General features: G+C 39.6%; 1 protein-coding gene across 2 annotated transcripts in view; it reads left to right on the top strand.

Annotated features, from left to right (window-relative positions):
* Nucleotides 1–3,055, top strand: part of LOC126334769 (nuclear pore complex protein Nup214) — a 146,958-nt gene extending 143,903 nt beyond the window's left edge. For both annotated transcript variants that reach the window (XM_049997349.1, XM_049997350.1), the window contains one exon: nucleotides 2,853–3,055. In XM_049997349.1, coding sequence (XP_049853306.1) covers nucleotides 2,853–2,880 — 28 coding nt within the window. In that variant the 3' untranslated portion in view covers nucleotides 2,881–3,055. The remainder of the gene's footprint in view (nucleotides 1–2,852) is intronic.
* Nucleotides 3,056–11,952: the final 8,897 nt, after the last annotated feature.

Genomic DNA, 11,952 nt, shown 5'->3' with positions numbered 1-11,952 from the left:
TTCCTCGCCTGATAACCTGAGAAGACTTCATCATCAAGATTCACAGAAAAAGTCTAAATTCGCATACAGGATAATTGTAATTATATGGATGTAAATTAGGAATGGTTTCAGTTTATCTGGGAATTGAGAAGCATTGAGAGAAAGCTACAGTAGCAGGTAATGGCATGAATTTGCTTATTTATTGCTTCTGTTAGAAAGACAGATCAAGTGTTGAAGAGAAAGTTGCTCCAAAGCATAAATTAATAGGAGCATTCCAGAAGTATTGTTGTTGAATTGTGAAAATTCAAATTCCAGATCTAGTAATAAAATAGTCTAGATTAGATTAGTACTTGTTCCATAGATCATGAATACGGCACTTCGTAATGATGTGGAACGGGTCAGGTTAATAAAAGGTGTCTATACAAGATATTACATTACATAAAATATTACATGACACTTAATATTTTTTTGAAATTTTAACCATCTAATAAAATGTAGATGATAATCTCACAGACTGTGTAACAAACATAAAATTTCTGGAATGAATATTGACAGTTAGTTAAAGTGGAATAAACACAGAAATGTACTAATAAAGAGAATGTCACCACCATGTTGTTCCATTAGAATCTTGTCATCAGTGTGTGTTAGCAGTTGCCTTGTAGATATATGCTGTTTCTGGCAATACTCAGTTCTTAACTAACAAATCTTTTTTTTTTTTCTAGCTCAAATGCAAAAATACGGAGTCAATTTTTAAACCATAAAAAAGTGTCATAGTGTCAATTCTAAAGTAGGTGGTAATTTCACAGATTGTGGAACAAACAGAATATTGTAGGCATAAATATTGAATCTCAGTTGCAGAAAATTGAGCACCCAAATAGATTAGCAAAGAAGATATCAGCAGCATATTATAACCTTAACTGCCAGTCATCAGTAACAATGCCTCGTAGTTAATACATGGTCCAGTCACAAAGGTTATATTTGAACTAGGAAGAAACTACATGTTGCATATCAAAACAAATTGTATAGAAGGTTGTTAAAGGAAAAAAAGACAATGGTGGAGGGGCAGAGGAAGTAATAAAACTTGGAGGCAGAATTCCTATAAACTGATAAGTTAGGAAGGGTCACGTGCAGGTCAGAACTTGAGCATGTGTTTAATAAACAGTTCCCATCTTTAGAGTTATAAGCCCTGGTTTAGTTTGATTGGGATCAATTCAGATAATTGTAGCTGGAAATGTGAATATAAATTTTATAAGCAACAGCTCTGAAGTTTCAAAATGGAAGTGCATCTTCCCTGCTCAGATCTTACACTGTTTCCATGTGGGTCAACTCATCACACTGCAGACACTAATACCTCTGTGGATATTTTTGCAACAAAGTTTCCAATCAGAGTATAATTTATGATAGTTTCTTTTCATTCTTGCCTAGTTTCTTAAATATTTTATTTTCATGTACAGGCTACATCCTTTTTCTGCCACTCCATCCTATCAGCCCCTTATTTGTTTTTCAAGATTTCACACACTAGATGCATTTCTAGTTAAAACTGCCTTCCAATTTGGCTTCACATTTGACACCTTTCCAATTCAGCCCGCTTATTTCATAATAAATGAACTATTTTTTATAGCTCAAAAGTTAGATTGCTTCTAATTTTTTTCAATAAGATGTCAGCCCTGTAATGATTATTTTGTGGGTAATATGTAGATGATGATATAATAATAATATTAATAATAATAATGATGACGACGACGATCAGTGTCATTGATTATACAGGAAATTTCAAAATATTTTATTACTAAATGGTATTATGTGGTAGTCACCTACAATATGGGTTTCTTTTGATGCCATTTATCTACTGATTTAAATTCTTTTGTGGATGACTAGAGCAACATGATTGTGCAGATTTCTAGAGCAACATTACAATGAAGCCATGTACATTTTGAATATAAGATGCTGTAAAATTACAGGTCATGGCCACCTAAGCATCAATTTGTCAACATTGTACAGCTTTGGTCTGTCAAGTGCAGGTGAAGAAGCGGAATGGTTATCTTGTATGGCATTAAGTGGCACCTAGTAATCCTTTTGTCTGTGGAAACTATTTTTTGTAGAAGTCTATGTCAATCTCTGTTTGAACCCTGCTCTACATCAGTAGTACTCTGGTTTTGTAGATTTGGCTGTAATTTTGTGCAAGTACTAATTATTTTTCTTGTATCAAGGACTTCCTCTCAGAAACATATATGCAGTGACATAGCATAGTAAAAACATAATTCAATCAATTACAATTTGTTTACTCTGGAATGTAGGTATTAGTATATAATTATGCAGTGCAACCGTTTGTTACTATTGCCTACTACCTTATATGCATTGTAAAAATAGTCCGTCGCTGTAGCGTTACCGCCTACCACACAGGGGGCATGGGTTTCATTCCCGGCAGGGGACTGGGGGTTGTGTGTCCTTCATCATTATTTTCATCATCATTGACTCGTAAGTTGCCGACGTGGCGTCAGCTAAAGAGGACTTTCAATACAGTGGCCGAACTCCCCTGAATGGAGCCTCCCAGCCAACAATGCCGTATGGTTATTTCATTTCATTTCGTTGTAAAATAGGGACTGTTCTCACAGTTAGTCAAACTGGCGTGATTTCCTGATATCTATAAGAAAATATACTAATCAGATTGTATAATCTTAACAAAAGCCGTATCATTGCTTAATAGTTGCTGTAATGAGGGCTGACATTTTAATGATATGAATGAACTAGAAAGAAGTGTCAAGACTTAGAACTTGTTTTAGTTAGTAGTGGGTTGTAAAATTTATGTTTATTCTGCTTTAATTCAAAAAAAATTAATAGTTTCTCACTTACAAATTTATCTTTTTTTTCAGTGGCAGTTCATTCTCCAGTTGGAGGTAAGGCAGGAGCCTTTACCTTGCTACTACTTTTTAAGACTGTTAGCACCTTGGGGCACATGCAAGGTATTAAATGAAATTTAAAAAAAATGAAGACTAGAAAATGTTCTGTATTTATGTAAAATTTATTACTGTATTCTGAAGCTCATAAATAAATGAATGCTGTTTTTAGTCCCTTATTTTACCTTCACTCTTCTAAATACATTCCCTGAACGATGGAGTAATCACTTTCTTCCAAATCTAATAATAATTGTAAGAATGAGGATTACCTTCTTAATTTATTGTTGATGATGTCATTATAAACTGAGCACAAGTTCTGATTCCTTTTCAGAGGAACTATGGTGGCATTTGCTCTAAGGTATTTATGGTTGGACGGGGATTTCAACCCAGCATCTCTTGAGTGTGAATCCAGTGTCTGAACACTGAGACGCCTCACTCATTGGTAACAGTTGGGGTTGGTGGGGGGGGGGGGGGGGGAGGAGGACAGTTCTTAGTTTTTCTGTGTATGAGGTGGGTCACCCTAAAGTAATGAGACTGATTTTCTTTGCAAGATGTGGCAACCCTGCAGGCTTGCATAGGCACAATATCTTTGACCTTGGTCTATAAGCTGCTTCTAGTCCAAGCAGCACATCGTTGCAACAACTCAGTCATGAGTTGTGCTGTAATAAGTTAACACGTGTTTATGTCTCTCATCACGGAAATGGAACTGCATAATATTGCACTATGGTATGCCATTTCTTTTTTGCGTTAAATTGGGTGAAAATGTGACAACTTACAGTAAGCTTCAGGAGGCTTTTGGAGAGGAGGTTATGTCAAGAGATACAGTTTTTCGTTGACGTAAAATATTTAGTGAAGGCAGAATGAATGTAGATGAAGACCGCAATGGATGACCATCAACCTCACGGACAGATGTCAACTTGGCCTGGGTGCATGAACTCGTACAAACTGATCGTAGATTATCCGTGAAAATGCTTGCAGAAGAACCTAACATCAATCGAGAAATGGTTCGTTTAATAATAACTGAGGATCTTGGTATGAGAAAGATTTGTGCAAAAATGGTCCCCAAAAATCGCGCAACACAACAGCGAGAAACACGGAAAAATGTGGCAGCAGATCTGTTAGAGCAAACAGAAATTAATCCAAAATTGTTCAGCCGTGTTATCACTGGTGATGAAAGATGGTTTTTTCAGAGGCAAAACGTCAAAGTTCACAATGGTGCTCAAAGAGATCACCCAGACCAAAAAAAGCTTGCATGTCAAAAGTGAAATGCTTGCTCGTGTGCTTCTTTGATTCCAAGGGAATTGTTCGTAAAGAGGGGGTGCCTCCTGGACAAGCAATTAACCACAAAGAAAGACTTCATAAAAGAGTTCTCCATGTCCATGCCAACATTGCTGATAATTGGATTCTGCATCACGATAATGCGCCATTCCATACTGCTCTGTCAGTACAGCAATTTTTAACATCAAAAGAAATTTCAGTACTACTGCAGCCACCTTATTCACCAGATATCGCTCCGTGTGACTTTTTCTATTTTCAAGAGTCGAAACGGTGATCAAGGGACACCATTTTCAAACACCACAAGTTGCCCGAAAAGCTGTGACGAGGGTCTTGGAGTATATTAATAAAGAAGATGAGTTCCATAAATGTTACCATCAATGGCAGAAACGCTGGAAAAAGTGTGTGCAATCAGAAGGGAACTGCTTTGAAGGAGACAACACTAAACTTGACTAAAATGGTAAGCAACTTCTTTTTCACATCAGTCTCATTACTTTGTCACATCTTGTATATATAGTGTTGTTTAAATTGTAGTCTCCGCTGCTATGGCGGGAATCTTGATATAGACTAAACCGTCTGACAACATCACGTACATACAACAACAAAAAACATGCAACTGTGCAAATTTGGTTTCTCCCTTAGTATAACAATGACAGAAAAGCATTTAGTCATCAGTGAGTAAACAGTTAACATACACAAGTTTGTGGAATCAAAGGTTTGTTAATTTGAGTACTGAGAGGGATGTGTCTGAAAAATACCAGCTATGTCTCCTTTGTTTTGAGAAGGTATTTTCCCTCTTTGATAATTTTCCTGGCAGATTTTTGCTCTATTGTGTATGTAGTATGAGGGGAGGGAAGACAAAATACCTTATGTTAAAACCTTTGACAGCTTGATATGAATGCAGGGATGTGGAATCATTTATAGATGCAAAGAATAGTTCTATTTGCATTGGTGTACCTTTCTGTATGCAAACAGAGAAAGACGTTTAAAGACTTTCATATTGAATTGATGACCGCCAGTTCCTTCATGTGAGATGCTAGAAATTACAACCAAGTTTTCGTTTCCATTATTTCCTTTTTTGCCAGTCATTATTAAACAAGATAAGTGTCTATCCATTTTAACCAAAACAACCAAGCGGTCAACGGTCAAGCATGTAAAGTGGACAGTGTTTTTCGCCATAGCCTTGATGTGCTGCATATCTTACACAAGAGAACAAATGGCCAGTCACCTTCTAAGTTTGATTCTGGAGTAAACAGTAAGGTGTTATGTCACCACATGCTTTCAGATGTTTATAGTTATTTGGAGTTAGTGAAAAGAGACTACCACCAAAACACAAAATATTGCTCCAGAGGCGCAGGACTATTACGGAATACGGGGAGTAGCTCACAATTAGTTCACCTCTTACTTTAGCAACAGACAGCAAAAGGTCATTATTCATGATGTTGAGAATGGTTGTGATGTGGGGTCTGAGTGGGGTATGGTCAAGTGAGGGGTACCCTGGTGATCAGTGTTGGGGCCACTCCTGTTCCTGTTATGATATGCCCTCTTGTATTACAAGTAGCACTAAAATATTTCTGTTTGCTTATGACACTAGCTTGGTAGTAAAGGATGTTGTGTGCAGCATTGGCTCGGTTTCAGATAGTGCAGTTCATGACCTAAGTTCATGATATGTAGAAAATAAAGTAACACTAAATCACAGTAAGAGTAAGTTTTTTCAGTTTTAACACACATTTAAACAAAACCTGACTTTTTAATTTCACAGAATGGGCATACGATTATTGAAACTGAACAGTTAAAATTTCTAGGTGTTCAGGTAGATAGTAAACCGTCGTGGAAAACCCGTGTTCAGGATCTTGTTCAAAGACTTAATGCTGCCATTTTTACTATTCGAAAGGTATCTGAAGTGAGTGATCATTTGACACGAAAATTAGCTACTTTGCTTATTTTCATTCGCTTATGTCGGATAGTATTATATTTTGGGGTAACTCTTTCCATTCTAAAAGGATATTTTCGGCTCAGAAACGGGCGGTTCGAGCAATAAGTGGCGTAGTTTATGAAACCCTGTTCATGACTCTGGGTATTTTGACATTGTTCTCTCAGGATATATATTCCTTGCTGTCTTTCATTGTTAAAAATATTAGCTTACTCCCAAGAACAAGCAACTTTCACTCAGGTAATACTAGGCAAAATAAAACCTGTATTTGGATCGGACTTCCTTAACTCTTCTGCATAAAGGTATGCAGTTTGCTGCTGCATCCATTTTCAATAAGCTACCACTCGAATTCAAAAATCTTGGCGGTAATCCACGTGCTTTCAAATCGAAATTGAACAGTTTGCTCATGGGGTCACTCCTTCTATTCTGTCGAGGAGTTCATTGAAACATTAAGCTGATTCTTGCTGTATTGTTGATTATGTTCACTTAAACTTATAGATTGACTTTTTTCTGGTTCATAAACATTTTATTTTTGTCTGTTATTACTTTTATGTTGTAATTTCAGGTACTGTTATGTTCCATGACCTTGGAGATTTGCTCCCCAATTTAGTCCTGTGGAATTTGACATGTAAATAAATAAATCAGTCAATCAAGACATAGAGCATGGGCATTATTTGAAGTAATATAACTTATATGTTCTCTTTATAGGTGGTGACTCTTTAAATCAGTTTAAGGTTTTAGTAAAACTGTCATTGATATATGACTCAAATAATTAACCTTTATACATGTACAGGGTAACCCGTAATAGAGCACCTATAAAGAGAATAACTAATGAATCGTGGACCTTGCTATGGTGGGATGCCTTATGTGCCGCAGCACAATAGATAGCCACTGAAGGTTCACCTACATCAGATGAATATCTGTGGATAGGCAAGACTCTTATGCGGTTACTGAAGAGTGCCCTTTTTAGTAGTTGCAGGGGCAACAGTCTGGATGACCGACTTTCTGACTGGCATTGTAACATCAGCCAACACGCTCTCGCTATTTTGGTACTGGAAATGGCTGAAAGCATTGGAAAACTATACCATTATCATTCTCAAGAATATGCAACACTTGTGTATGGTTTAATGATGGTGGCAACCTCTTCAGCAAAAATATTACAGAGGTAAAATAGTCTCCCATTCAGATCTCCAGACAGGGATGACCCAGATGATGAGATCACCAGGAAGAACAACACTAGCAGTCTGTGGGTCAGAGTGTGTAATATTAGATCTACTAATTGAATAATTAGGTTAAAAACTTTGAAAGTTTACTGGTCAGAGTGGCTGGAGATAGTGGACATGTGTGTATGAGGTGTGCTTTCTTGTGTGGATGTGTTTTTTTTCCCCTCCCGAAGAAGGCTTTGGTGGAAAGCTTAAAAGCCTAACAATCTTTGTGTCATGCCTGTCTGTAACTGTGTGTGCCATATTTACCGTGAGTAACAATTTATACTTTTCGTTATGTTCAAAGGATACTTGGATCGGTTGAGGTTATACATTGTGTGAATTGGTGAAGCACAATGGGAGAAAGAATAATACCTCTGTCCTGGTGGATACAGAGTTATTCACACAAAATACACTCCTGGAAATGGAAAAAAGAACACATTGACACCGGTGTGTCAGACCCACCATACTTGCTCCAGACACTGCGAGAGGGCTGTACAAGCAATGATCACACGCACGGCACAGCGGACACACCAGGAACCGCGGTGTTGGCCGTCGAATGGCGCTAGCTGCGCAGCATTTGTGCACCGCCGCCGTCAGTGTCAGCCAGTTTGCCGTGGCATACGGAGCTCCATCGCAGTTTTTAACACTGGTAGCATGCCCCGACAGCGTGGACGTGAACCGTATGTGCAGTTGACGGACTTTGAGCGAGGGCATATAGTGGGCATGCGGGAGGCCGGGTGGACGTACCACCGAATTGCTCAACACGTGGGGCGTGAGGTCTCCACAGTACATCGATGTTGTCGCCAGTGGTCGGCGGAAGGTGCACGTGCCCGTCGACCTGGAACCGGACCGCAGCGACGCACGGATGCACGCCAAGACCGTAGGATCCTACGCAGTGCCGTAGGGGACCGCACCGCCACTTCCCAGCAAATTAGGGACACTGTTGCTCCTGGGGTATCGGCGAGGACCATTCGCAACCGTCTCCATGAAGCTGGGCTACGGTCCCGCACACCGTTAGGCCGTCTTCCGCTCACGCCCCAACATCGTGCAGCCCGCCTCCAGTGGTGTCGCGACAGGTGTGAATGGAGGGACGAATGGAGACGTGTCGTCTTCAGCGATGAGAGTCGCTTCTGCCTTGGTGCCAATGATGGTCGTATGCGTGTTTGGCGCCGTGCAGGTGAGCGCCACTATCAGGACTGCATACGACCGAGGCACACAGGGCCAACACTCGGCATCATGGTGTGGGGAGCGATCTCCTACACTGGCCGACACCTCTGGTGATCGTCGAGGGGACACTGAATAGTGCACGGTACATCCAAACTGTCATCGAACCCATAGTTCTACCATTCCTAGACCGGCAAGGGAACTTGCTGTTCCAACAGGACATTGCACGTCCGCATGTATCCCGTGCCACCCAACGTGCTCTAGAAGGTGTAAGTCAACTACCTTGGCCAGCAAGATCTCCGGATCTGTCCCCCATTGAGCATGTTTGGGACTGGATGAAGCGTCGTCTCACGCGGTCTGCACGTCCAGCACGAACGCTGGTCCAACTGAGGCGCCAGGTGGAAATGGCATGGCAAGCCGTTCCACAGGACTACATCCAGCATCTCTACGATCGTCTCCATGGGAGAATAGCAGCCTGCATCGCTGCGAAAGGTGGATATACACTGTACTAGTGCCGACATTGTGCATGCTCTGTTGCCTGTGTCTATGTGCCTGTGGTTCTGTCAGTGTGATCATGTGATGTATCTGACCCCAGGAATGTGTCAATAAAATTTCCCCTTCCTGGGACAATGAATTCATGGTGTTCTTATTTCAATTTCCAGGAGTGTAAAATAAGAGTAATACAGGGGTAGGTGTAGTAACAAATAAGAAAATAGGAATGCAGGTAAAGTACTGTTGCTGTTGTGGTCTTCAGTCCAGAGACTGGTCTGATGCAGCTCTGCATGCTACTCTGTCTTGTGCGGGCTTATTCATCTCCATATCCTTCCTAATCTGCTTATTATATTCATCTCTTGGTCTCCCTCTTCGATTTTTACCCTCCACGCTGCCCTCCAGTACTAAATTTGGTGATCCCTTGATGCCTCAGAACATGTCATACCAACCGATCCCTTCTTCTAGTCAAGTTGTGCCACAAATTGCTCTTCTCCCCAATTCTGTTCAGTGCCTCTTAGTTATGTGAGCTAGCCATCTGATCTTCAGCATTCTTCTGTAGCGCCACATTTTGAAATCTTCTATTCTCTTCATGTCTAAACTATTTATTGTCCATGTTTCACATCCATCCATGGCTACACTCCATACAAATACTTTTAGAAAAGATTTCCTGACACTTAAATCTATACTCGATGTTAACAAATTTCTCCAGAAACGCTTTTCTTGCTGTTACCAGTCTACATTTTATATCCTCTCTACTTTGACCATTATCAGTTATTTTCCTCCCCAAATAACAAAGGTCATTTACTGCTTTAAGTGTCTCATTTCCTAATCTAATTCTCTCAACATCACCTGATTTAATTAGACTACGTTCCATTATCCTCGTTTTGCTTTTGTTGATGTTCATTTTACATCCTCCTTTCAGGACACTGTCCATTCCGTTCAGGTGCTCATCCATGTCCTTTGATGTCCCTGACAAATTAAAATTCATCGGCAAACCTGAAAGTTTTTATTTCTTCTCCATGGATTTTAATTCCTACTCAAAATTTTTCTTTTGTTTCCTTTACTGCTTGCTCAATATACAGCTTGAGTAACATAGGGGATAGGCTGCAAACCCTGTCACACTCCCTTCCCAACCACTGCTTCCCTTTCAGGCCTCACAACTCTTATAACTGCTATCTGGTTTCTGAACAAATTGTAAATAGCCCTTTGATCCCTGTATCTGACCCCTGCCACTTTCAGAATTTGAAAGAGTATTCCACTCAGCATTGTCAAAAGCTTTCTCTAAGTCTACAAATGCCAGAAACTTAGGTTTGCCTTTCCTTACCCTATCTTCTGAGATAAGTCGTAGGGTCAGTGTTGCCTCATGTGTTCCAACATTTCCATGAAATTCAAACTGATCTTCCCCAAGGTCGACTTCTACCAGTTTTTTCATTTGTCTGTAAAGAATTCGTGTCAGTATTTTGGAGCCGTATTTTAGTAAACTGATAGTTAGGTAGCTTTCACACCTGTCAACACCTGCTTTCTTTGGGATTGAAATTACTGTATTCTGAAAGTATGAGGGTATTTAGTCTGTTTCATACGTCTTGTTCACCAGTCGGTAGAGTTTTGTGAGGGCTAACTCTCCCAAGGCTATCAGTAGTTCTAATGAAATCTTGTCTACTCCCAGGGCCTTGTTTTGCCTTAGGTCTTTCAGTGCTCTGTCAAATTCTTCACGCAGTGTCATATCTCCCATTTCATCTTAACCTACATCCTCTTCCACTTCCATAATATTGTCCTCAAGAACATTGCCCTTGTATGGACCCTCTACATACTTCTTCCATCTTTCTGCTTTCCCTTCTTTGCTTAGAACTGGTTTTGCCATCTGAGCTCTTGTAAAGTACTATTAGCACAAAAGTGAATGCATTATATAGCCAGCGACCATAACAGTAGGGCAAGTTTAGATGCATACTAACTCAGCAGTTGAAGAAGAGATTGAAAGGACGCTTGATGAGATAGAGGAGATTAGGTATTCAGATTGCTAAGAGAGACCGAAATTTAACTGATATGAAGAATGAAATTCAGTAGTAGAAAGAGGAGAAGGAAAACAAGAGGCTGACTGAGAGAAAGGATTGTAATATAAAGCTGCATGATAGAACTTTGCACAGAGTATAATTTAACCATTGCAAACACTTGATGTAACAGTAACGAAAGGGGACTGTGTATGTGTAAGAGAACTGGAAATATTGGAAACTTTCAGATAAATTATATAATGGTGAGAGAGACATAGAGATTTAGAAGCCAGATTTTAAACTGCCAAACATTTCTAGTGCCATATGAGTTAACTGGCCATAATTTATTGGTTATTAATTGCTGGTTAAAACTGGAGAAATTTCAGAAAGGTGAGAAATTAATAAAATGAAGTATGGATAAGTGAAAAGAACTAGAGCCTACTAAAAGTTTCAAAGGGAGCATTAGACAACATTTGACTCCAATAGAGGAAAGGAATACTAGACGAACTGGTAGTTAGAGGCAAAATAGTGAAGGCAGTGAACTATCAAATAGGCAAAAAGACAAGGCCTGGTAGAAATACTCAGAAAATGCATAAGATATTGAATTTAACTTATAAATGGAGAAAGTACGAAAACAGCTAAAATGAAGCAGGAAAAAAAGAACAGAAACATATAAAAATGGTTTTTCTCCTATTACGAGTATACAAAGACAAAGCAGAAGTGGACATGTAAGCAGATTTACCAAAGTCTTTATTAGCAAGTTCGGCCATATGGTAGGTGCGAAACGCAATAATGTCTCTGTCAACGAAACTTTCAAGTCCAGGAACATTTGGTACTCCTGTACCTCCACGTACAATGGCTACAGTAAATCATCTGTTACCATAACCAAATGAATCATTAATATCTAAACTAAAATTAAGTCTGCAACCACAGAAAACAGAAGGTCCGTCCAGCAAGGCTTGAGCAGCGACAGACTTGACTGGTATACGGTTCTTCTTGTCTCCAGCTGTTGTAGCAAA

This window comes from Schistocerca gregaria, chromosome 2 (genome assembly GCF_023897955.1).
Source record: "Schistocerca gregaria isolate iqSchGreg1 chromosome 2, iqSchGreg1.2, whole genome shotgun sequence".
Lineage (NCBI taxonomy): Eukaryota > Metazoa > Arthropoda > Insecta > Orthoptera > Acrididae > Schistocerca > Schistocerca gregaria.
This window is presented reverse-complemented; position numbering and strand designations above follow the sequence as displayed.